The sequence below is a fragment of the Podarcis tiliguerta genome (genome assembly GCF_965153285.1).
Source record: "Podarcis tiliguerta genome assembly, chromosome: 2".
Classification (NCBI taxonomy): Eukaryota; Metazoa; Chordata; class Lepidosauria; order Squamata; family Lacertidae; genus Podarcis; species Podarcis tiliguerta.
In genome coordinates this window covers 55,602,998-55,630,355 of record NC_139535.1, presented here as the reverse complement: position 1 = coordinate 55,630,355, position 27,358 = coordinate 55,602,998, and the positions used below count along the sequence as shown (strand labels likewise).

The following is a 27,358-nucleotide window of genomic DNA, read 5'->3' as shown; positions in this document are numbered from 1 at the left end:
TTCAGCAAAAGTGTTTATTTTTTAGCCCAGAGAAGACAAATTGGCAACAGTAACAGATAGCATTTATTCAAGTATTCAGGAGAAGAACCAGCTCTGCCTGGTTTCAAAAAGGAGCTATAAATCTCCTGGAGAAGCTTCAAAAGCGTCTTCCACCCAACAGTGTGGCAGGAGAGTTTTACAAGAAAATACATTGCATATGAAGATTGTTGAAGCCCTTAGCTGTATCAGAAGCTGGTGGGCAAAATGTCATGGCTATCCTCCACAAGGTTGCTGCTGGACGAGAGATCCTGCCTTCCAGTTCCAGTGAAAGGCTCCATAAAGCCCTTATTGCACATACACCCAAATCTAGTAATGCAACCTCAGAGATTTGTCAAAAATAAATCCACAGGACTGATGACTATCATGGGGCTCTCCCAAAAGCCAGGCAACCAGCACCAGGCAATCCCTCCATGGGCCAAAATTTACTCTAAGGAAAGAGTAATGGGGGGGAAAGATGCTTTTACTGTCATTTACAAGAGCTTGCCGAAACATCTTCTACAGCAAGCTCTAGCTCCAGCCCAAGGAATCCCACTGGGAGCTATTTATATTAAACAGCAAAGATTCAATCCCCAGCTATTAAAGCCTGGCATTCCTCTCTCTTGCCCTGACCACCAAGGCCTTTGGAAAGTTCCCAGGAGCATCCTAATAAGACGACAAGTGTGGTTGTTCCCACAGTCCTTTGCTGACGGTACAGGCTGTTGCCACTTCCAAAGTCTTTGGTGTTTCCACAGGCACAGAAGGTGTTTGAGGCATCTCCAATCAACTGGTATTTTTGCTAGTAGAAGGCAAGTGGGTGGTGTAGCAGTGTGTACAAATGCGGACTGGCTTCAGCTGCTTGAAGTGGGGCAGAGGTGCCAAGTGTGACGAGCAGCGAGAGCAGAAGATCTGGGGAGGAAATAAGATTGTGCATCAAATAGAGCCGAGGGCCATGTGGTGCTGCAAGCCCCTCTTCACATGGAAGAGATGTGGTTGCTCTAATCCTTTGGCCAAGAAACAATAAAATACTGACCCCAGTAGAGGTCCCAACAGGGACTTCGATTGCAGGCTAGTTCAATTATTGCAACCTCTCCCCATCCCTCCCATCTGGAGAGGCCATCCTTTCAGGCACAACCCTTACTCACAATATTTTTTTAAGGCATCTTTCCAGAGGAGAATGTAAGCCAGTCCTGCCCAACCAGGGACCCCCTATATGCTTTGAACTACAACTTCCCTCATTCCTGACCGCTGGGCCATGCTGGCTGGGGCTTATGAGGTTGCAGCCCAAAAGATATGGAGGACACCAAGCCCAAGCCCTGGTCCATGACAAGATACGCTATAGTTAAAGTGTTCACAGGCATGGTCTGCCTGGTCCTTTTGCAGCTGCTGCTTCCACTAGAATGAAAGTCCCAGGACGTCCTTATTTAGCCCCATCGCCTACCTTGCCACAACTTCGGCAGTGGTGCCGTCGGCGAAGAAAGGTGAAAGGCACACGGCAAGCCATGCAGTGGCTGCAAGTGCTGTCTGGCACCCAGTCTGGTGGTGCTAAGGCATCTGGAAAAGAACAGAAGGGCAGTTGGGGACATGGCCACATGTCTTCTAAAGTCTGTCAGAGCCATAAAACGTCCCCCAGCTAAAATGGGTTAAGAGAACTCCAATTACAGAGAGATATATGTTTATTCAGTGACAAAGCAGAAAGTAGTTCACAAGGAGTCACGAGTTATCTGCCCAGGCACAAAGCCTCAGGAAAAGCCATGGAGCTCTAGAGTGGGACATCAGATGTTTGGACAACACAGCCCCTAAAATGTAAGGCAAGAGGGGGGACTGTGCAGGATCTTTTGCTTGCTGCAAACCAAAGAGCAAAATTCCTTTTCTCAGCAAGGCCAGCCCAGGGTCCCTGCCTGTGCATAGCAGATCCTTGAACATGGGATCAACCTTTCTTGAAGGCTTGGTAGAGTGAGAGAGAGAAGCTCAGATCAAATTCTCCGGGACAATAGAGATGCTCGGGAAGAGGCCTGTTTCACATTCTGGGCTCTCACCTTCTCTCCCAGTGCCTCCCCGGCTTCTGGAGCAGAGAGCACAGTCTGCCAGGTGAGAAGCTGTTGGTAGTACATGGACCTCCACCTCTGAAAAGGAAAAAGAAAAGCTATAAGCATGCAAGTTGCTACTGCTCAAGGGAAATACATTCATGCAAGGGCAAAGATACAACTGGCATAGGCACCTCAGCTGTATGTTCCCGTAAATGTTCCATTCATTATCCTTAAAAAGGGGTCTAACTACATGTTATGAGGGAGACACATAATCAGACATACCCAACTTTGTTTTAAAGCGGGGAGGGGGAGCGAGGGATGATGATGCCTAAGCACCAGCCACAATGTGGTGCTTGGAGTGTGTGTTTTCTATGCTTATATGAAGAACTAAAAAGTACTCCATGTTCTTCACCTCAATATGCACCCCCATGCTCACTGGCCTAATGCACAACCGAAAGACAAAGGGGCAGGAACCTGGATTGAGCAGTCACGCTGCAATTAGCAGCAATCCTTTGAGGAAGGAGAATGTTTTATTGGGCTTAGAGCAAGGGTGTCATTAACAAACTCAGTTCCAGAGACACGGTACCAACATGTAGCTAAAGGAGCCCTGCTCTCATTCTGAGGTGCATTAGCCAACAGAAGTAATTAGCACAAGATAAAATATTCTTCTCAGTTGTGGTGCCGAAAATGAAATTACTTCTCAACAGACATTCATTTGGTCGCCTCTTTGCTCACAAACCCTTAAGAGCGTTCTATTGCTTATGGTAGGCTTTCCCCCCAGTGCGGCCTCTGATGAAGTTTTTTCTTTGTGGTTGCTAATACAGTTTCCACTACGCTGTTTTTGCTGCTGTTATTATTTTGCTTTTATTTTGTTTGTGAATTCTGTGATTTTTTTTTTGTAAGCCACCTCAAGTCTGATTTTAGCGGAGAGAGATAAGATATGTATGTTGAGATAAATAAATAGAAAATAATGAAACAGCCCAGAGTCCTTGAAATTTAAGTATGATTGATTTAAGTATTACAAACAGCCAGCCCCAACCTGGTGCCTGCTGGTCCAATAAGTTTTGGAATACAATTCCCATCTGTGACCATTAGTCATACTAATTTGGAAGACTTTAGGTTGGGGAAGGCTGCATGACAGTATAAATGACTCAGTACGTGTCACTAACATGACTGCCCAGCACTTTTAGTGGAGCAGCATTACATGTCCATGCCATACCTAGCTTCTGCACATGCAAACACTAAGGAAATGCTATGAAACCATGCACGAGTCGTCAAGGAGTGTCACTCACGGCCAGTGTCTGTCACCTCCTGTTCCTCTGCCCGGGATGTCACAATTTTAAATACAGTCTTCAGGATGGCACGCAGATCACTTGCAAAGTTGGTTTGGAGCTGGTCTGCCACTCCTACCCAAACACAACACAGCAATTTGAGTAATATCCATTGCACAATGACACAAGGGCAAGAGATAAACATGTAGATTTTAGCCAACTAACACAAAAGTCCTTCCATAGAGGGAAACAGTAGTCAACAGCTTCTAAACAAGCAAGTCTTTCCATCTCAATTCTGAACCAACGGGATACTATTTTTTCACTACTCTCTCCTGCTGAAGAGACTAATTCTCAATTTAGGTGCTAAACCTTGAGGATTAAGGCTAGGCAAGAGAGTTCATGCAGTATCTGAGCTGAACCAAAACTTACAGTTCAAAACCCTTAGGGGGCAATACTTGCCTGCTTTACAGGCAAGTTCTTGGGCTTCTTAGCTAATGTGTGTGAAGCACTTTCAGCTGAGTCATGCAAAATTTAAGTACTTGCCCCAATGAATATATATTTTATTAAAATGGATGCTATTCCCTAATCATGTAATAAGACAATAGCTGCCATCTTCTGAGCTATTTTTAATGGCATGTGGAACAACTTGTTCTAACTTGCCATCATATGCAGATCAGGATATTACCACTTATAGTCACTGTGGTGCTTAACTAAGGAGACGCCAACCTTTTGTGTGCTAGGCGGTACATTTGGAATTTTGAGAATTCCGCCATGAGCAGCAGTCACAAAATGGCAGTTGTGAGCGGAGGGGCATGCCGCAAAATAGCTGTCACAGCTAAATGATAAGGAGAGGTGGGAGTTCAAAGTGGTGTGGGCAAGCCCCTCCATCAGACATCCTATCAATGTCGCAGGAGGAAGGCACTTAACATTAGCTACTGCTCGGGCAGAGAAGATATTTGCACTTCTCCTCTGTTCAGAACAGATGCGAGTATGAGCCTCCACTGCTGGCTTCCAAGGAAATGTGGGCATGTTAAAGGAGGAGTGTTGAAGAGGAACTGTGCAGGAAAAGCAAACAATCTCGTCAGTTGTGAATTTTTGAAGGGATGCTTTACCGAGACATTTTGCATGTAGCATAAGCAGTATTGGTGGGGACTTTTATCTCAAGCCCTGCTCCTCCTAAAAGCTTATTTAATTCTAGAAAACCAACTGCTTCCTGCCAGGATCTCTTCCCCAAAAGGGAAACAAGAAGCTTGTTTGGAGGTATGATCAGGTACGCTGTTCTTCCACTTGGACATATCTGTTCCTTTCCAAAATCTTGACCAGCAGGAATGGTAGGAATACATTCCAAACATAAGGAACACCTGTTCACTTGTCCAGTTTGTCCAAATCAGGGAATCTACAGAGGCTCATCTGCTTATTTTTTTAAAAAAAACACCTCCCTTCTGCTGCCAACTATACACCTGCCAGCCAATGCCCCAGTTGCATTATGGGATATTGGATGAGGGGAACCTCCCTTATCCAGCAAAAACAGGGTACTCACCAGAGATGCAGACAAACAGTGTGTGGATCATGTCCTCTGTAGTGGTATAACGGGCTCGCAGTTCTGCCCAACGAGCCGTCTGCGGAGCTTGTGTGATCACTCCTGCCTTGGTGCTACTAGACCCCTGACCACGCTGCCTGTGAAGGAGAGAACAAGCAGCATTAGAATGGGTATTAAGGCGTTACTCTCTCACCTTCCGCACTCCTGTTCTTTCAAAGTTCTCCCCCCCCCTCAAAAAACAACAACCATCCAAAGGCATCATCTGCCATAAATATATGAATGCCAGGCAAGCAAATGCCAAGGGAAGGTCAATAATATATACAGTAAATGTTCCCACATGAGCTTTGGGTCAGCTAAGATTTATGCACCCCTTCTTTCCATTTCCAAGAGACAAAAGCCACTGACTCCTCAAACGCTGAGAGAGGTAGTGCTCTGACAGGGTTTGTCAACTACCTTGGTTCTCTCTGAAAACATGTGAAAACCAAGGCGCAGCTTCTGATTGGCTGCAGGAGCTTCCTGCACTCAATCGGAAGCTGCGTCGGATGTTCGGCTTCCAAAAAATGTTCTCAAACCGGAACACTTCTGGGTTTGCAGCCTTCGGGAGCCAAAACAATCGAGTCACAAGGCATTTGAGAACCAAGGTACGATTGTACTGCCACCTAGCTTCAGTTTCGATTACTCCTTTACCTCTCATGTAGTCCACACTGCTCAAAAGCTACAAGCACTCCTGATTCCTGCAGAAGTACTGATGAACCCTTTCCATGGTCTTGATGCTGTCATGGATAACACTTTTAGTGGCTTCCACACTAAGGATTTACTGTGGAAGAGCCATGCCTTGTTTGGTCACTTTTACAGAGCACCTACATGACACTGTCAACAAAACAAACCCTTCTTATGCTTTCCCTGTTTAGCTTTGTTTCCCCCAGAACTTAACCCCCCCCCCCCCGAAATCCAACTTTATTTTTACTCGGCAGAAAAGCTACAAAATTTCCTCAGGTGTATAGTATAGATGGCCTATCGCGCTGCTATTCTGATTGGATTGCTCTAGCCATTTCCTAGATTGTGTTTTTCTCTGTGGTATCTCTCTCTCTCTAGGAATCAGCTCAATCACTTTAACCCTCCTCTTTCCAAAAATATTATTGTCATTATATCAGTCTCCCCACACCACACCTAAATTGTGATCCAGGGTAGTGGTACACAATCATGATCTGGTGTGCAGTAAAGCGGAACAGAGCAATGAATCTTTTCCACACGGACAATGGGCCCAATGAAATCAGCATACAATCTCCGATTCCAACATTTTGGGCTGAGGGCGGGTGGGTGAAGAGAAGTGGTTCTTGGTCATACCTTGGGACAGCTGAGACACGTGGTGTCGCAGCGCCTCGGAAGTCAGGAGAATCCATATCCTTGAAGGGCTGTGAATCTGTAGTGCTCTCATTCAGTACACGCTTCTCCAACATGTAAAGTTCTTCCTTGGACAACACACGCAGCAAATCCCTATAAGGGAGAAGGCTCATAAAGGAGGCATCTAGGAAAACAAGACACTGAAATTGCCCTAAAGGAACAGACTCTCACGTAGTACCCTGGAAGGAAGGTCAGATCTCTCGTTATGGCAGGGATTCAGTACAATGTGGAAACCAAGCTCGCAAAAAGGAGCTCATGCCCGACACACCATGTGCAAATGCATATAATTTGTACCCCCTGATGAGGCAACCTGCTGCTGCATCTCTCCCCCAGCATGCACACAAACTCTGATCATGTATCCAGAACATCTTGCTTCATCCTCTGTTAACTGTATGTCTGATTACAAGAGAAAGACACCACTAACATTTATGCAATAATTTCCATTTAACTGAGGGTTGATCAAACATCAGCAAAGTTATGTGGTAGAATACTTATTGGATTGTGCAGCTTCAGACTGCAGGGTGGCAGGGATCGTATTTTTCAAATGAGCTATATTAGCCCTTCCCGTGACTGCACCAAAGCACCGCAGTCAGGTGATTTTGCTGAACACGTAGCTTGGGTTCTTAACACAAACCCAGACTCTTCTGGTGAAGTTCCAGCTGAGTTCCTGTGCAAAAGCTGCTTTTATAGACACTCACCTGATTTTTCTAAGCAAGACGTAAAAGGGGCTAAAGACTCTGGATATCTCCTCGGGCCTCCGCTCCAAATTGAGGGGTCCATCTGGGTAGATCAGAAGACCACTGTGTACGGGGCAAAGAAATAAAACAACACACAGGTAGGATTGGATTTCCTGATCTACTGCTGCTATGTATGTTTTTCCTAATACATTAATTATTATTGGAGGTGGGGGTTTTTCCCCAAAATGCGAGAACTTTCAAAATAATAATGGGGAAAGATTAATGGGAATTGCTCTTTCCTCCTATCGTTTGGGCGGAGAATTCTCAAAATGAAAGCTGGGACACTGTAGTAAACCTTGTCCAGGTTTCCTCTTTTAATTTCTTTTCCAAGATCGCAAAATTTCCCTAACTTTAAATAATTTCAGTTAGTTAGCGAATGTGCATAATTCAGCTCCGATGCCACTGCTCTCCCTATATTTTGTGCCCACCACTCTCTAAATTCCTACTAGCAGCTATGTTTCCCAAGGAGCTTTCATTGTGTTACCCACGTTGAAGGGGAAACTCAAAAGTAGCACAGCCACTTACTGCTGAGATGGGGACATAGTGCGGTACTTTGAAGAACCACCACGAGTGGAATTTGACAAGGCAAAAGCTGGTGGGAAAGGGCCACTTGCAAATAACTGTGTGCTGGTACCTCAGGCAGTAGCTGCCCCAATCAGGATCTAAAGGAGCAACAGCTGGCTTTGGGAAAGTCATCCCACCTATAAAGTAGTCACACACACCGAGAATAGGCAGGGAGGATGGCCATTTAGAGAAAGGGACAGTCCAAAAGTTTTAAATACAGCACAAGCAAGCAGTCTTCCCAACTGCATGAGCCAGAGCAGTGGTGGGCAACTTTGGGGGCGTCACATCCTCCCCACCACCATGCAGACACACATGAGAGACAGGGAGAGGAACATGTTTGGATTGCCAAGACGCCATTGCACACCTTCCTGCTGCCCAGAAGATTGGCAAGAGCCGAGGAACTTATAGATGTGTAGCTGATTTATGTACCATGAAGGAAGAAGTAAAATGAGAGACCTCCTTTTAGACAAATGTGACTTGCCCCAGTTTCTTCTGTTAAGAATGCACACCTGCCTTGCCAGCTTTGACAGCTATAATTGCCAGATTGAACATTCCACATGTCTCGAGTTTATCGAGCTACCGGGCTCTATACTCAACCAAAAGATGACAGGTAAAACCACATACCTGATAATGGCCAGGCGGGGAATGGTGAACATCAGCTGCGGTTCATACCCATCAATCGTCTCCTGAGTCAAGTAGCCAAGTTTCAGAGCTCTAGATGAGTGAGGGAGAGAAGGGGCAGGAAATGAGGAAGGAAGGCGTGGGCAGAAGTCAAAATCCCCAGTCCAAGTAGATAATTATCCTAGACCTCACTTGAGCCAAGCTTCCCACATCAAAAAGGAGCATTGGCTGGTCTGCGTCATAAGGTTTTGTAAAGACCCATCTTTGTGCCCAGGTTTTCTCTGATCCATAAAACAAGACCCTGCTTATTATGCTTTAATCTCTTGATTTTTTTAAACATGTTTTTATTCTACTGCTTTGTTGGTTCTGGAAAATGATTGTATTTTAAAAAAATGATACTGTTTGTATTTTATGTTGTATATTTCCAAGAAATATAAAAAACATAAAGCAGTTTATAAATACATCTAAACAAATAAAATTAAAACAAGATGAATGTTCATTCTATTGGAGAGGTAGATAGTGCTTGCCCAAGGATCTTTCCAAGCCACAGAGCGCAAAATCCTCACCTAGCCACAGTTTCACAGAAGAGCACAACAATCTCCTGCTGCTTATAGATTTCTTCGGGCGACTTCACCGAGACTAAAGATGACACGTAACTGGAAAAGAGAAACAAGCTTTGAAACCCAGCTTAGCCACCACTCTCAGCACCTACCTTGCATGCAAGCCCAAGACATAGCCCTAATTTTCTGGTCTCCCTTTGCAACTCACACTTTAGCAGCATAAACTTCAGAAGGCAGCAGTGGTCCTTTCCAGAGATTCCCCTTGCTGCCCAGTCACTATTTTTATTGGTTCTGGCCAGGTTGTTTTTTAGCATCTTTTTGTTTTCATATTTAAAAAGTAGCTGTTAGACGTTTCCTCCTCTTCTGCCCACATTGAACCACTTTCTGCTCCTTAGCTTAATCCACTGCAGGCCTATGGACATGCCCAATTCCTTAAAGCGAAATAATGTACACATAACATGAACACCATTGTTGAAATATCTGTGATGGCTGCCCATCTACTACTGAAACAAGCTTAAGGTCCTTGTGATAACTCACAAAGCCCCAAACAACTTAGGTCCAGGGCACATTTGGAACCACCTAAACCTTATATCCCAACTTGATCACTGAGATCACCTGCAGGAGTATTGCTGGTTGTTCCCCCACGTTGGTGACACACATTTGACATCGACACAAAAGAGAGCCTTTAGTGCGATCTGCCTAGTCCTGTGGAATGCTCTGCTAGCACCTTCTGTTTCAACCTTTAAATGCCTGCTGAAAACTCTTTTATTCCACCAGGCTTATGCAGACAATTAAGAATGCATATTTCCATAACAGTCAGTTGACGCTCTCTGATTAAATAGGCAGAATGTAAGAACCCTCCTGGATCAGCCTGGAGACCCATCTAGTTATACAGCTGCCAATCAGATGCCTCTGAGAAGCAGGTCTTCTCAGCACCCACCTCAGCTCAAACTCAGCAAAGAGCATATCAAAACGAATCAATGCCCTGCGGATAGGCTCTGAATAGGGTCCAGGTTGGTTCAGGCTTTGTTCCCGGAGTACCGTCCGCACCAACTCCAAGCTGCACAGCAGATCCTTGGCCAGAGGTCGCAGCCGTATCCCATCTGCCTCGTCCACATCAATGTAGGTGCGTGCCATCAAACACTGGAGGGAAGAAGAGTTTGAATTTGGATTTGATATCTCGCTTTATCACTACCCGAAGGAGTCTCAAAGTGGCTAACATTCTCCTTTCCCTTCCTCCCCCACAATAAACACTGTGAGGTGAGTGAGGCTGAGAGACTTCAGAGAAGTGTGACTAGCCCAAGGTCACCCAGCAGCTGCAGGTGGAGGAGCGGGGAAGCGAATCTGGTTCACCAGATTACGAGTCTACCACTCTTAACCACTATACCACACTGGAAGGAATAGTGACAGCTCAGGAACACTCCGTGTCCTTTGACTGCCTCTCCCACCATATCACACAAGCTATTTTAGGGCTGGGATGAGCCCCCCAGCAACTGCCAAAGCCTAACTCCAGGAACGGAACCACATTACATCCCAATGAAGCAAGCAAAATTCCCAAGCGCACAGCAATCAGGTGAGCCAGAGAAATCACAGCTGAAGGAATCCAAGCTGTGAGTAATGAAAGAGGAAAAGGAGAAGATGATGACACTAGATACACAAGGTGTTAGGAGTTTCCCCTATTCCAGCTGTTCATGTTTGTAGCCTAAAATGGAGCTGTACTCAAGAACAGAACATACAAAGAGTGGTTGAATGTTCTAGTCCACCAAATCAGGTGGGACAGTGGGTGCGGCTGATAACCAGAAGTTTGGTGGTTTGACCCCACCCAAGGATGGCTAGGGGCTGGATTCCTGCATGGCACAGGGTTGGACTAGATGCCCCCCCATGGTCCCATCCAACTACAGCTCAATGATTGCATGAAATCCCTCCCGCATGGCTCACCTCAGCAGCAAACAGCATGTGGTTCCGGAGATTGTCCACAAGGAGGTCTTCGGGGAATTTGATGACATAGTCACGGCCATGACGCTCCTTGGGGATACACTCATCCATAATTCGCTCTATGATGGACAGCAGTTCGGTCTAGGAGAATGGGTGGAGTGGTTGTTACCATCAACACAAGGACATTCTGGAGACACCAAATGAGCTGATAACGCAGGAAGCCAGGTCTTCCCAGAAAATTACTGATGGGCCAGGGTAGATTTTGGCATTTCCATTGCCAAACATCTCAGCCAGAAATGGAACTCAGCGGTGAGGATTTAGCAAGAGAAAACACACTGTTCTGTATTCTGTATTGATCGGAGGAGCTGAAAATTGGGGGAGATGGGACCTCAGACTGCAGCTGCTCCATATTCCAAGAGTGTCACACATTTTTTTTCCTGCCACAGGAAATTTACTCTTAAAAGAGGAGGAGGAAATCATTTTCCTTTAAAAAACAACAATAGCCAACCCCAAATGCACACAAGCACAGAGGAAGCACTACACTCTGGAAGATTGCTGTGTATAATCTCCATCTTGATCCTTGCCAGTCAGAGGCATGCCACGTGCACTGCTCCACTGAAGCTGCCAGGGACTGTAGACCATGCACTTTGGAAAGAATCTCCAAAGGAGGGTGCAATGAGACCAATGCGAGTCTTGCCGTCTCCTAACTGGAGTATATTTGCATTTAAGTGAGATGATGAGTAGGAAGGGGAAGCAAAATCCCTCGCCGCACTTCCCCATTGGAAATCTCTTATTTTGAGTTGTGTGTTGGGTTGCCCCCCCAGCCAAGGTTGCTTTTGGTCATGGAGTTTCCCCAAGCAAACAACTAGAAGTGTGTGGGTGGGTGTGTCAGCTACTGCCACCTATCAATACTGTACTTTGAAGTGCCACCCCCTCTCCCCTTCTGATCATCATGTCTAGTTTGGCCCTTAAAGAGAATGCCTTACCTGACTAAGGTGCAGCTGATTTAATAGAACCAGGTATTGCTGAGGATCTGTCTCTACATCCAGACAGTTGATCTCCGTCACCACTTGGGTCACTCGCTCATCGGCATAGAAAAACTGTGACAGTAACCTCGGATCGGAGCGCTGAATAGAAATAAGGAAGCATGGTTTATTCACAGCTCATCCCTATGAGGCAATGCTGGTACTCATGAACAGAAGTTGAGGCAGTAAACTGGTTTCTGAACAATGCCATTTCAGACTGCAGGTGGGGGAAATTACATGACTGAACGTGCTTCACTGCAAGGGGAGGGGAGAGTTCCCTCTGTGCAGAAAACTAGATGATGTTGATGATGATGATACCCCTACCATCTGACTGGGTTGCTACAACCACTCAGGGTTTAGTCTAGCTTCTTCCCTGATGTATGTTTTAAATAAACAGTAAATGCAAGATTATTTTTGCAATGGAGGGACGTTCAGTCATGTGAGGTGCTACTTGCATTCCAAAATGGTACAGTCCAGAAACAGGTTTACTACTACATCTTCTGTGTATGAAAATTAGGCCTCGGCTTTGATGCAACTTCCTGTGATCCCTTTTCAGAAACTGCTTTGAATAGCTCTAAGGGAATAAATACATAAAGATTTTGAAGATGAGTATCTATTGGCAGAAGACATGGTAAGGATTAAGTCCCTATTCTCTACAAGATTTAGATCAATGGAAAGATATGAACTAAAAAGAGCGATGGGCCTGCCAGTAGCCTGCCAGTTTTCAACAGACACTTCTGAGAAGCCCAGGCATAATGCCTCTGGTTTAACTTACCAGTCGTAGTTAACACCCATTTATAAACTCGTCCTCCACACATTTACCTAATCCGCTTTAAAGCCATCTAACCCTGCAGCCATCACCACACCTTGTGGCAGCATGTTCCATAAGTTAATTATATGTTGTGTTACGTGAAGCCATCTATTTCAAGTTCCTAGACACCACCAGAATCACATTTCAGGCACCTGGGGGGAAGCAACTTTGCACCCAGTCATTACATACATACAACCATACGCCATTAAGTAACATCTTTTGCAGAGTTTGGGCACAAAAGGCAGCACTTGAATTGTTGTATCCAGCCAGATTGCAAGGATTTAGGTCAAGAATAAAACAAAACAAACAAACAGAGGGCCTTCCAGTTCACCAAAGCGCTCAGGCACGCACCCCAGGCCTATTCTATGCTATTTGTTTTTGGGAACAATGATAAATCTTATGAAAGAGGAAGGACCTCTAGGTTTAAGATGCCAATTCCTGACAGGTGGATTCTAAGCCTAATTGTGGCAAATAACAAATGAGAAAAATGGTATCTAAAAGATGGGAGGGTGGGGGCAAGACAAGAAAAAACAAGGAGAGTTCACAGGGTTCCCACAATTGTAACTTTGTCTATTCATACGTAAGTTCTGCTGAATGCAATATGGTTTACTCCCTGATTAGGATTGCAGCCTTAGGACTTATCCACACTAACCTTTCCTCTGCTCTTTCCAGGCATGGTCCACGCTTTAAAACTCTGAGCACCCTTTCCCCCCACCCCCTCTGGATCTTTATCTACAGAAACTTGCTCTTTAAAGCTATATTTGAGCAAATGGCAATCCGCAGAAAACCCAAACTGACAGTTGTTCTGATTGGGCACTAAAGAGTGGGGAAAGCTATGGGGCAACAATCACCACCACCATGCTCAGACATGGACCTGTGTCTGGAAAGAGCGGGGCAAAAGGTACTATAGTTTTCCGTGCATAAGAATTTTATTATTAAAAAATGATAAAAATGGGGGGTTGTCTTATACACAGATAGTGCAGAGGAGGGACGAGCGATTTGGTGGCAGCCACAAGCAAGATATTGTGAGCGGCGGTCAGTCGGGTGAGTGATTGTCGGCAATCCCCCCAAAAAAAGCCCAGCAACTGTAGACAATCCCCCCCCCCCAAAAAAGCTTAACAACTCTGGGCAATCTCGCCCCATTTCCTTAGTTTGGAGTCCCAAAAAATAGAGGTCGTCTTATACACAGGGGCGTGTTATACACGGAAAAATGTGGTAAGTGTGGATGAGCCCTAAGTCCACAACATGGTCCACAGGTCCTTTGAAATGGGACTCTCTGTATCCTCCTCTCAAGCATGCCCTGGGATTCTGACAGTAACATGGCATAGACGTGCCTCTTTCAGTGTGAAGAAAGCACCAGATGACCTTGGAACAAACAAGGGATGTCTGTATTAGAAACCCAAACAAATTTTGAATGGGATCACCCATCTTGGCTTCTTCTGATGAATGTGATTCTAAAGGGGGTGCTGAAGCTTCTCAATCCCTTATGTTCTTTCAGACGGCATGTGAATGGCTAAGCTAGGCAGAGTGGAAATCTGTGTAGGCTAATTATTGAAGTCCAGGAAACTTATTTGCAGGACTGTCCTTCAGATCAATGCCATGCAATTGCATACTCTGCCAAACAGAAACCGGCAAAGGCAACAGTAACATGCCCAAGATTATCCCCACTTAAATGCAGCCTAGTCAGCACATTTGAGTAAATTAACCTTGGGACCAAGCCAGAAGTCTCAAGCTATTGCTTTGAAGCTGCTACAGACAAGCAACTTGTGCTAAACAGAAGTGTCTCTGCATTTGCCTCCCCCCCTTTTTGACAATTTAGAAAGGGAGAGGGAGACTTTGTCTAAAGGCCTTTCAGCAGAGGCTGGACAGGGATGCTTCAGCAGCACCCCACACTGAGTAGGGGGCTGGATGCCTTGACTTCAAAGCTCCCTTTCAACTCATAAGAACATCAGAAGAGCCTGCGGGATCAGTGAGCCAGTGGCCCATCTAGTCCAGCATCCTGTTCCCACACTGGCCAGCCAGGTGTCTGTGGGAAAGATGCAATCAGGATTCAAGTACAAGAGCAGTCTTCCCTCTGGCGGTTTCCAGCAACTGGTCTTGTTGATTCTGACTAGGGGGGCAGAGTATAGCCATCATGGCTAATGGCCCTTGACAGCCTTGTCCTCCATGAATTTGTCCAATCTTCCTTAAAGCCATCCAAGTTGGTGGCCATCAACACCTCCTGCCAGAGTAAATGCCATTTTTTAATTATGCATTGTATGTATAAGTACTTTTATGGTGTTCTAGCTCCATGCCATGTGCAAAATTTATTAATGTATTTTTATTTAAGATTTTCTTGGTTTACAAAAGTATGTGCAATGTCTCTCTCTCTCTCTTTCTTTTCCCCAAGTAAGATTTTTTACAGATCAGTTTCATTTGTTGAGACATTAGGAAGAAAAGGGGGAAATAGGTGGCGGCAGGGAGAGATGAGTGGGAGTGGGGTCTATTTTACTTAATATATGTGGGGTTTTGTGTCAGCGTCGCTTGTGCAGGTTCTCTGCTATTCCCATGTGCAAATTTATAAGCTTTTATTATGTTATCTCTCTCTCTTACCTTTTCTCTAACCCAAATGTGGCAACCTTTCCTCTTAAGGAGTTGCTCCACCCCCCAATCATTATGGTTGCCCTTTTCTGAAATAAAAAATCCTCCTTCTGTGACTGAATCACTGTGCAGGCTGTCCTAACTGTCCACCCCTGGCTCCACTGAGTGGGAGGATTACTAACGGGTCACATTCAAAGGCTCATGATCTCCACCTTTGTGACAAACAGGATAATGACAGAGTTTGGAAAGGTTTCCCATAGCCCCTCAAGTCACGAGCAAGCATCTTTCTCTATCTACTTCCGGCATATAATGACAGAGGCTTGTGCCTGAGCAAGTCCATGTCACAAATGAACCTTCGGGGAAGGGTGAGGTACGGTGGATCAATTGCTTATTGCTGCTGCTGTTATATTCTTATAGAAAACACATTGGCCTGTTCTAAGATTATTTTCAGTTTATGCACTTCTGTCTTGAGATCCTCAGGCCTATAAATATGATACAAAAATAAATAAAAATAGGTAAGTCATCTAGAGCATTGATTCCCAATTAGCTAAGTACTGCAGACCCCTGTTTTTCAAAAGTGGAGCTGTGAACCCCCTACTTTTGAAAATGTTGATATCTCTATGGTAGTTTTTGTTATGTGAATGGTGTCACGGATCCCCTGGGTGGGTTGTGCGGACCCCCTGGGATCTATGGGTTATCAATTGGGAACCACCGATTTAGAGAAGTGCCACAGCACTGCCACTTAGCTGCTTTTGACTAAACCAACTACTCTGGAACTGCCACCCTTTAAGCATGTACAGAAACTAGTTCATGAACTGAACCCAGCTCAGGCCTTCAGACTGATCAAGGGGCAGGCAGAATACCAAGGGCAGACCATTTATTGCCAGTCAGAAACTGGCATGACGCTGTGGTTAGATTTTCCGCTCTGTAAATGAGGCAGCACACACCTGTGCATATACAGAGCTGGGCTCACAGATTACCTAGTGACGGAGTTCTCTGTAAGGATCTTCACCCCCAGTGGGAACAAAAGGCATGCCAGGACGCAAAAGCTAGGATTGTTGGGGGGGGGGGAAGGATTGTAGGAGTAGCTTATCTGTCAGCATCTCTAGCAGACAGGCTGTTTCCCACTTGGTGCAAGCATATCACCAGAACCAGGCAATCACAGCCAACAGGCCAGCCAACCAACTCCTCTGCTCATGAAAGAGTTATATGGGCACTTGGAGAGAAGGTCTTGCCCAGCAATGGTTAAAAGAATAAAGCTCACATCCTCAGAGTACAACAAGGCCAGTTCAGTGGCATTTATAACAACAGAACCTTTTCTGCAGTAACTCCTTATCTAGAGAATTTTGCCTAGTGCCTAACATGTGGTCTTTTAAGCACCAAGTAAGGACCTTCCCCCGCCCCCTGGCTTTTCAGTTTTTAAAACGTGGTTGAGCACTTTCTAGACCTTGTTGCTGCTTTTATTTGGATGCTATTTCTGATTTTATGTTCATATTACATTGTTATATTTTATGGGTTTGGAATATTGTAAACCACAAAGAGAACTTAGCGTTGATGGGTGGTATAAAAATCCTGCAAATCAGGGGGTGGGGAAGACCTTTGGACCTCCAGAAGTTGCTCCCATCAGACTTGTCAAGTATGCTTGATAGCCAGGGATGATGGGAGTTGCAGTTCAGCAACAGCTGAAGGGTGATAGGTTCCCCACACCTGCTGAATTTTTTTGTTTTGTTTTAATTACACTTTCTTGCAAGTTGTATGCCACTTTCCTCCAGCCCCACCCTCCTGTGCAAAACCAATAGTGAAACACTAGCTGTTGCACACCCACCACAGAAAGGCTATCTTCTGCCCCACAGTGCAATGCTGTACAACTGGCAAAGGATGAAGGCATTCCTCATTATGGTATCCTTCAGAATGGCCACCATTCCTTACCATTCACCATCCCAGCTAGGGCTAATAGGAATTGTCATCCCAAGCATCTTGGAGGGACTCTAGTTGGGAAAGGCTGTTCTAGAGATAACATTAAAACCACTGAATTTTTTAAAAGTTTTTTTTTCTCTGGAAAGGCCTTCAGAGGTTGCCACACAGGTATACTAGCAGACTTGTTCACCACGAATCTCCTTTTCTGTCTCCAATCTGTTGTTGTTGTGGTGGTGGTGGTTGGCATTCGACACAAACAAATATTGCACGGCCAGATGGGAAAGGCCATAAGAAACCAATTTCAAGCTGGGTCAGAGATTCTCATAAACAGGTGTGACGTGGAAAGGCTCCCAAACAGCTGACTCTGTGCAGTGGCTTTTGTGCAGAGTTAACACAAGATGAAATCATGCAGCCATCTCAGGATGTGCACAGCCTTGCGGCATGAAGTCATATACACACACCTCTCTCAGGTATGCTGGGAGGGCAGGAAGCTCTCACAAAGACGACGTTAATCTCGGGAGCACAAACATCGCTATGCTGTACTTCCACCAATCGCACCGTCAGCTGCCTCCACCCAAGTCAAGCCATAATTTGCTGGTGAAGCAGCTAAGGCATAGCAGTTTACACCAAGAACCAAAGAAACAGCACGTTCTGAAGCGGGTGGAGGAGACATGTGCCAGCCCTGACTGGGCTCCCATTTGGATTCTTACACAGATTTTTCTTCCTAAGACCCTAGCTAGGCCTGTCATTAGCTCACTTGGTGCCTCAGTTCCTCAAAAGTTGCAAGGTTTTGGTGATCAGAAACTGAGCTCCAAAAACCACTGTTTCTGTCATTGGAAGGAATAATTTTCTGGGCCAAATCCTCCAGTTGAGGAACAACGGAAGGCAGAAGCAGCTGCCATGCCCCAAGAGGAATGACACCTTCACAATACTGCCCAGCAGAGCTTCTCTGGGTGGTGTGTGGCATCCAGCCAGGCCAGCAATGCAGATGTTGAAAACCTGTGGAGGCCTGCAAAAACTTGTTTGCAAAGCATTATTAAAATACCTCTGATCGGCATCAACTTAGATGCTGCGTTGACCACAGTGCCCAGGACTATGTTCAGAGCACTGTCAATTCAGGTGCTTGGCAGGACTTGCTCTACCTGCCGTTTGTTCAATTCTTGCCCCTCGTCTACCTCATTACATCAGGCAGAAGTGGGCTGACTGGCTGGGTTTAGGGGAAGTGCCTCTTTGTGGCGGTTGCTTCTGAAAAGGTCTCTCTGAACTCTTGACGATTAAGCTGGTCACATACACACGAGTAGGTGGTTGTTATGCAACCCCAAACACTCTCGGATGACCTCTATTTTCCAGTTTAATTACTGTTTGGTTTCCAGTCTGGTTTTGGAAAGGAAAGTGCTTTGGTGACCCTGATGGGTGGCCAGGAGGACAGGAAGAGACCTTGCTCCCTATAGGCCTGCTTTCCCCACTACCTCCACTGCTTCTGGCTACATGGATGAGCAGCACAGGGGGGACTCTGCTCCTTGTGAACTCTCTCCCCAGCTGCTGATCTGGTCTGTGGAAAACAGCTGAGGAGCAGAGAAGAGGAGGCATGGCTGCAGGATCCTACTGCTGACAACTTGCTGGGTTTTCATACTGAGAGAGGTGAGCCCTTGTGCATGTGAATGGGGAATGTCATGCCGGTTTGGCTTCATTCACTGCAGCCAGAAGTCACCCCGGAGGTAAGGTGGCCCCTAGGCTGAAAGCAAACCCTCACCCCTGCTATACAGCAGTGTTCTTCAAGGACTGCTTACTCCCACATGAACATGCATGCATGCATGCATGCAGATATGACCTTGTATTAATAGCCTGTTTCTTCCCAGCTCAGTTATGGATGTATCTTGATTTAATAACTATTTGTTGTTTGCTCATTTTAAACATAATATGTTAAAACTATTACTTTTACTGTGAGTTCCTCCATGAAACTGTGGGAGGTTGGAGAGCATATTTAAAGTGTATGAAGAAATAAATAAATAAATAAGAAAGGCAAATAAAGAGGATTCCTTCGCCTCCCCTGATCTTTCTGGATCTCTCTTGGCCAACACTTACTCCAAATCCACTGCCTTCTTACCATCAAAATGTAAGCCACAGAATAATGAAGCAGTTTAGGACTTCTCCAGAGATTACTACTGTCTGGTGGTCAACTCTGCTTCTCTCTTTGACCACCAATCCCTCTAGCTGGAGCTCATCTCAACCGCAGGACAGACACACCCATAGCCTGTTTCGCCAAGCACTGGACTTGCAGTGCCCTGTACAACCAGACCATCAATTTTAGCCAACACAGTCTCTTCCCAGTCACCCACAGAATCTCTTCTTCTTCATACACAGTCCTACTTCCTGTGCCAGTCACAGAAATGGGTGAGGGCATGACACAAGGAAAGTTGGTTGTCCTGGCTATGAAAACTTGGAGAAAACCCAGCAGCATTAATCATTTCTTTCTCTCGCCACCTCCAATACTGAACCACCAAGAGACAGAATTCAAACGCGTGATCAGCAGGTTCCGAGTAACAAGAATTACTTGAGTTCAACAACAAAGGAAAACTATGGGAAGGAGATAATGAATCAAACCTTATGTAATATGCAAAATGCTGAAAATTGTATCATATGCCAACATGGCTCAATGGTATAGCACATACTCTGCATACAAAAAGTCCCAGATTCCAATCTCTGGCATCTCCAGTCAGGGTTGAGAAAGACCTGTGCTTGAAACCTTGGGAAGTCAGTACATAGGCCATGTGCAGGGTGGGGCTAATCCTATGGCCCTCCCAACGTTGTTGGTCTACAACTCTTATTACCCCTAACCATTGGCCATGATGGCTGGAGCTGATGGCAAGTAGATCCAACAACATCTGGAGCGCCACAGTTTGGCCCAGGATTGTCTACACCAGGGCTGACGAGAGAACCAATGGTCTGAGTCACAGCGTAAAGCAGTTCCTACATACCTATAGATCAGCAAGACTCATATGGATAACAGCAGTACCATGTGCAATTCATTACCAGAGTAAGTAGGGTGAAAATCCAACACACACCCCAAATTCAATAGGACTCACTTCTAAATAGACTTGGTTAGGATTGCATTATAAATTACATGTTTATTCCACAGTAGCAACTGGACCATATTGTGTTTGCAAACAGCAAGCACATTACTGGAAGACATGGCGGAAGACTTAAAAACCAGTGTGAAGGCAGACGTGCTTAGCAATATGTGAGTAATCTTGCTTCCATGCAAACATCACAATGACAACCTGCTTTCTCTTCCTGATGGATTTATACTAGACATAAATATACAGGCTTGTTTTATTCAAAATAAGTTGTATCCAAGTAGTCTGTTCGGACAACACCTACAGATAATTATTACCAAATCTTGAAATACTGGAGAAAAGCCAAGAGACACTCATGCCAATGTTTGAAGAGGACAAGAGAAAGGGCAAGGATTACTATAACGTAATTATTTAGCCCAGTGCCAATCCGATGAAAAAGCAATCAAGGGAGTCAAATAATTTCAAAGAGCAAAAAGATCAGATCAATGTTTTGCAGGGAAAGGGTTCTTGTTAAACAAACCCTATTTTAACCTTTTGCTGATATTACAGGTTTAATTGTAAAATGATACCAAGTTAAATGGCCTTGCTGGAACATCTGGAAGATATTGGCTCCCGGGGGTTTTACTGAAGCCCAAGCTAATGAAATGCTGTCTCTCTTTGGAATGGACTTATAGCTCCAACCTAGAAGTGAAGCTGCAAGCTTCTGGGTAATGATGCTCCGCAACACCCAAACTCCCTCCCCCAAGTTCTCTGTAAATAGCATTGAACTCTGATGCCATCTCTTGTGTTGCACTGAGCTTTGGAACAGAGAGAACCTTCTCTGACCACTGATCTGTCTAGCTGCAGCTCATCACAATCACAAGATCAACACACTCGTTGGTGGTTTCAACACAAAACCTTTCCTCTACTCTCCGCCCTCAAGTCCTCTGGTATGGGCAGAAAACTTGAGAGGGCTGGAGGTGGTTCTCTTGTTTCATGTTTGGCTTTGGAGTAGGCAGAAGCCACACGAATCTTCAACACTACTTCAACCTGCTCTGGAAACCAACTTGCTATGAGATAACACCCCCTTATACCTCTCCTTAAAGCGTTTTGTATGAGCACAAGATTTAGAGAAGGCTTTGCAGTGACCACAATTAACGTCTGGCTAATGAGCAAATACTTGTGGGACCCTGTAAACAGGACATTGTGATGCACCATCATACTGACTAGTAACAGACAGGCAATCGGATCCACAAGATCTGTGCAACCCACAGAGTATGTAGTCAGGATAGCAGAAAGTGGTGTTGATCCACTATTTAAAAAAGAGAGAGAGAGAGATGTATGCTTAAGACATTTGACTTAAAAGTACTTAGGAAGTTGCCTTGTATTAAGTCAGAGCATCTGTCCATGTAGCTAAGTGTTGTCTACACTGACTGGCAGTGGTTCTCCAAGGTTTCAGGCGGGAGGCATTTGCAGCCCAACATGGAAACACCAGGGATTGAACCCGGGACCTTCTGTGTGCAAATCGAGGAGAAGCAAAAAGTTATGTGGGGCAAGAAAGAATTTGTGGCTAACCAATAAAGGTGGCTGACAGCTTGAAGGAGGAAATCACTATCAAAAGATAGTGTTCCTAGAAAAATCATCAGTTCAGGGTCCAGCTTCCTGTTAATTTTAAAAGACATACCAAATGCAGCATAAAAATCATTAGTGAGGAAGTCTTTAGACTACACTAATTACAGCCTGATTCTCTCTGCTGTGATCATATGTTAATATAATATTCCATAGTTGTTTACTTATTATGTATTCATTAATTCACACCCAGCTCCATATCTTCCAATCCCATTTCCTGTTGCATTTGCAGCGATTTTCTGTCCTAATTTCCCCCAAATAAATTCCTTCCACACTTTTTCCATTCTTTTCCCAAGAAAAGCTTTAATAAAACCTTATTTTTTAGAAGTAATTACAGACTGATTGTATGCAGATTCAGAAGACTCTTTATGTTCAACAGGACTTGCTCCCAGGTGAGTGAGTATAGTGTTAAAGATTTGCAGCAATGTGGCAACTTAATGCAAGGAAACCTTAGCAAATAATGAATATTCTGAGTATGTAACCGACTGGGCTTCTTCTACAATATAAGGGCAAGAAATCCAACACATAGAATCACAGAACTATAGAGCTGAAAGGGACCCTAAGATTAAGAATTTCGTGTTCTATGGACTGAGCTATCTGCTATCAACAACCAAATCCAAGTGGCTACAAAAGGAGATGCTGCTTTTTAGGCCACCCTAAAATAAAGTTGTGATATTTATTTACATTGTTGATAGCATGTTTGAGTCATCTGCTCCTTCTGGGGCTCCTATACTAAAAGTACATTTTGTATTAGCATGCAATGGGCCATGGTGAGCCACCTGGGCTCTCTCTCCAGGGATGCTTAAACGCAGAGTTAGTTTTCAACAACAGTTCTGCAGTTGTGTACTTGGCTAGCTATCATGGCATATCCAGGTAGGCTATTAGAACTGCTCTCTTAAAGCACAGGTAGGTAGCCCATAGCTCCCGTCCCCCAGCAACTCTATGTGGCTGTTCAGGACAAAAAATGTTGCCTATCCCTGAACTACAGCGCTGCGCAAGGATCAACAAGATGCAAGCTTTATCTTTCGAACCAGGGGAGTTCAACTGCCACTCACAAGTGACAATTATGCCCCACTTGTTATTCCCCCTCACACACCCCGTTTTGCAATGTGACAAATTAATGCAAGGAAACACGCTCCTTTTCAAAATGCCAGCAATACGCTATTCCCTAAATTCTATTAAGACAGATTGGTCAAGGATAGACATACGTAACAGATGTTGAATAAACTGGCCTGTGGCCTTCACATTCACTGTCCGCAGAGTTGAACAAATAAATATGACCCCACCACGAGAGAATCAGAGTTCTCTTGGCTCTCCCACAGCTGACAAGCAGGTGAACTGAAGCTTCTCTGTAATGCTACAATGAAGTCAACAAATGACCACACACACAAAGTCTTTATACCGATTTGCCTTTTCATCAATTCTTTATGATACATTTTTCATTCACTCTTGAGAATGTGGATAAGGGCAAGCAAGAGGGGGTGATTCATTGCTGTTTAGAAAAAAAAAGTTGGCCAATAATGAAAAGTTACCTAATGTGATTATGAAATATCTGAAAAGGAACAGAAAAGCAATAATAGGATTCATGAGCAACTATTGTCACTGGTAAGCAGCTAACTGCTATTTTTGGTTCCTTCTGGATAAACAGCCAACAATAAAAAAAACAAGAACTGGATTTTCAAGAGTTCATAGCTACTGGATGTATGAGTCTCGCCAGCCACAGGAATGTTCTCTTTCAATTTTTTTTTCCAAACAATCATTTTTTTCATACATGAGCAGTTGGGTCACAAAAATGTTTGTTTGTTTGTTTTAACTATGGCTTACTTCTTACCAATGTGTTAACATGCATCTGCACTGGAACACATCATGATTGAATGTTCCTTGCCAAAAATAAAAATCCCTGCATATAGAAAACTAAGAATTCAGCGTGATGGCTAGTTTTCTATGTGAAATGTGTTGGTTTTTCCCCAAGTTGAGAAACATTCACAGCATAATTCTATGCATATCTACTCAGAAGTAAGTCTCACTGAATTCAATGGGACTTACTCCCAGGTAAGGGTGTACACAGGAATATAGTAAGGGCAAAATAGCTTTTTAAAAATAAAGATATCCTTCAATCTCAGCCCCAGCAATTGAACAGCAAGGCCTTAAAATCAGCTTCATATTACAGTGGTAGCTCGGGTTAAGAACTTAATTTGTTCTGGAGGTCCGTTCTTAACCTGAAACTGTTCTTAACCTGAAGCACCACTTTAACTAATGGGGCCTGCTGCTGCTGCCACGCCGCTGGAGCACGATTTCTGTTCTCATCCTGAAGCAAAGTTCTAAACCTGAGGTAATATTTGTGGGCTAGCAGAGTCTGTAACCTGAGCGTATGTAACTCGAGGTACCACTGTATTTCTGGTTAGTGGAGTCTGTAACCTGAAGTGTGTGTAACCCGAGGTACCACTGTAGTAGCATAAGAGGAAACTAAGCACCTTGTACTAAAAGCAAGACCTACAGGTTTTCTCTTCTCCGTGCTTAGATTTGAACCCATATGCACTATATTCTTTGTACGTCACCATTGTTGCAACATTTATTTATTTCACAATATTTATATCCCACTTGACTGTAATAAAACCTCAAAGCGATTTACAACACACTGTACCGTTCATAGAGTATGACGAATGGATCAGATAGTCCTTGCATAGTTTAGTATGCAATCTCTGACTTTAAGTGTCAAAAAAACAAAAAATATAAACCCATGAAGTATTTAAATAGTCTCTTCCTTTCTCCCTGAAACATGCCAGTCACTTGACCCCCACATTAGAGGGTGGATTAATTCCCAAAGTAGCCTTCACACCTATTCCCCAAATCTGCTGGCATTTTATTATTCCAGCTCCAAGTAATCCAGTCTCACACATAACTGTCAAAATCCATTTGAATGCTGCTCTGCTTTAGGCCTCAAACAAGTTCTGAGGCAGAGAATTCCACAACACATTTTTACTTTTATCAGCAAATTGTAGGCTGTAATCCGTACCCCTTTGCTCCTATTCCCAAATATTGTTTTACTCATATAAAATAAGAATCTCTCAATCTCTCAATCATAAAGTGGGTTTTTTAGCTCTGCCCCAAAAACATTGATGGAGAAACAGTGACTTTTTCATTCCTAGAATACAAGGTGGTTTAAAAAATTAAAGCTCATCCAGCACAGTACGTTTAGTGTCAACCAGCAATTTCAGCTGAGCTATCTAGCACACAACATAAACCTAGGTTTATTCCCTAGAGTAGAGCTAGCAACCCCGGTTCTGTTTACTAATTACACCTTGGTATATGCTTGGCTGAGTGAAATATGAGTCATAAACAAGTCAGCAGGAAGTCAACCCCCTGCCAGCCAATAGATGACACCAATCCCTGTAGAGCCAGTTGCATCCACCCACAAACTTCAGTTTCACCCTTGCAAAGAAGTGATGGCACAACACCTATTTACACACAAACTTCAGGCTCTCAGTTCCATCCACAACTGGCCCAGTTCTTCCTCTCCTAAACAAGTGGTATGGGGCAGCTGTGTTTGGCTAATGTGAGACTAAAATACTCTCATTTTAGCATAGGGTTTGGCTGACTTCTAAAACCTGCTATCAGTTACCACACAGCTGGTTTTTCACTGCGCTTATTGGTCTGTTTTGGCTTTAATCTCTCCTGTTGCTGGCTGTTTTGAGCAGCTTTTTAACGTGTTAGAAAGGCAGGAGATGAGTGTTTTCAGCAATACATACCTTGATCTGTCACATACACCCTTTTCTTTACCCATATGAAATGTATGTCTCCATTATGGTAGTCACGGACCTGGATGAAAACTCTAGAAGAAATCCTTAGAGCAAACCTAACCAGTACAGAGATGCTTTTTGCTGTGGGGGATCTTCTAGTGCCACTACTGGCAGAAGGTGACAGACAGGAAAAAAGTAGAACATCACAAACCCACATGCTTACCCTGGAGCTTAGAAACAGCATGCCATCTTCGGTACAGAAGAAGGTGAATTATTTGAAGGGCTGACACACAGGTGGAGCAAATTTGATTTGTTGCTTGGTTCGGGGAGGACCCAAAGCAATGGGTTCAAGTTACAAGGAAGGGGATTTCTCAACTAAACATTAGGAAGAAGTGCTTGATGGTATGAGCAGTTCTCAGTCTAGCAGAACAGGCTGCTTTAAAAGGTGGTGGGCTTTCCTAATGAGGTGTTTAAGCAGAGGCTGAATGAAGGATGCTATTGAACTGGAGTTCCTGCTTGGGAAGGGGTTGGACTAGATGATATCGGAGATCCCCTCTTGCAAGACTGGGATTCTAGGAAAGTTGAGAAAGAAACCACCCCGCACCACAGAGCTCTTGACTGCCAGAGACAACAGCCACTGAAGGGAGCAAGGTCTCCCCACACCTCTAAGGTCTTAAGCTCCAGGTTTACCAGCAGGCGAGAGGACAAAGTGGCGGTAGACGAATGAAGAAACAAATGCAAAGGCGTACACAAAGACACACCTGTGTACACTTATGTCATTCCCGAAGAGCTACAACATCAAAGGCTCCTATACTCAGCAAATCACTACCACGCATTGAAACTCTCATTTCACCTCCAAGCGGGCATTGGAAAGGGGGGGGGCTCATTCTTTTACCACCCGGATTGTGAAGACAGCTGGGAGAGGGGCGTTTTAAGAAGTTGGAGGCTAACTCAGCTGTAATCCTCGACCCTGATTTGGCAGCCTCCACGTGATCAGGATCGCTGCCGCGAAAGAGAAGCAACTCCCGAGAAGTCCGAATTCAAGTCCGGATTCCCTTCGGAGCCTTAGAGCGAAAAGCGAGGTGGGTCGCGGACGGGACGCGGGGAGCGAAGAACGAGGCGCGAGAAGCCCCCCCCCCCCCCAAACATGCCGAGAAGAGAAAAAGGAGCCCTCACCGGGCCTAGCCCAGAGACAGCGAGAAAGAAACCGAGCGCGAGCCCGTCGGGGAGCCCGTCCCGGGCTGGGAAGAGCCCCTTCTCGGAGCCCCCCTCCTCACCTTGGGTCTGTGCAGCCATCTGCGGACGGCGGCGGGCAGCATGGCTCGAGCTCGGTGCGCGGCGGCAGCGGCGTCGGTGGGAGAAAGCGCTCTGGCTCCCGCAGACACACCTGAGCCGTCTGCGCTCCGCCGCCTCCGCCTGGGGCTGCCCTTTGGCGCCTCCCCGGGGCGGGTCGAGGCGGGGCTTCGGGCTCCAGGAGCGGGACATGGGAGCACCCGCACGCCTTTATCCCCGCCCTGCTCCGGCGCTCGCTTGGCGGACGAGGCCGACGCCTCCTAGCGCGCGCGAGAGAGAGCGAATTGGGAGCCTCGAAGGGGCGGCGTGGGGTCTCCGCCCACCTCGCAGAGCAGGAGGACACCAGCGGCTCCCTGCGAAACGTGCGGAACAGCACCAGTCTCCGAAGGGGGGGGGGCGAGCCAGCGGGGAGGCGGGTCGGTTCTACCGGGAACAACTTTCCGCCTTCCGAGGGGGCCATAGGAACCAACCCCCCCATAAAATATTTGAGGGGGCCGGACCACCCCAAAGTTTATGGGCATTGCCATTCAAATAGTGTGCTTGCACCTCATCATGTGATCGATTATGCGGGGCGGGGCTTACCTGCCCCCCTCTATTTTATTCAAGTTGGCATCCCTGGAGAGGGCCCTC

At 45.3% G+C, this 27,358-nt stretch overlaps 1 protein-coding gene across 1 annotated transcript; it reads right to left on the bottom strand.

Annotated features, from left to right (window-relative positions):
- On the bottom strand, positions 1–26,933 carry ZFYVE28 (zinc finger FYVE-type containing 28). Its single transcript, XM_083427036.1, has 13 exons — positions 26,713–26,933; positions 11,664–11,804; positions 10,681–10,818; positions 9,683–9,885; positions 8,749–8,838; positions 8,186–8,275; positions 6,959–7,060; positions 6,204–6,353; positions 4,857–4,993; positions 3,338–3,451; positions 2,055–2,141; positions 1,457–1,569; positions 1–924 (listed from the first exon to the last, which is right to left on the bottom strand). The coding sequence occupies exons 1-13, from the start codon at positions 26,752–26,754 to the stop codon at positions 799–801; spliced, it is 1,533 nt and encodes a 510-aa protein (XP_083283162.1). The 5' UTR covers positions 26,755–26,933; the 3' UTR covers positions 1–798.
- Between the last annotated feature and the right edge of the window lie 425 nt (positions 26,934–27,358).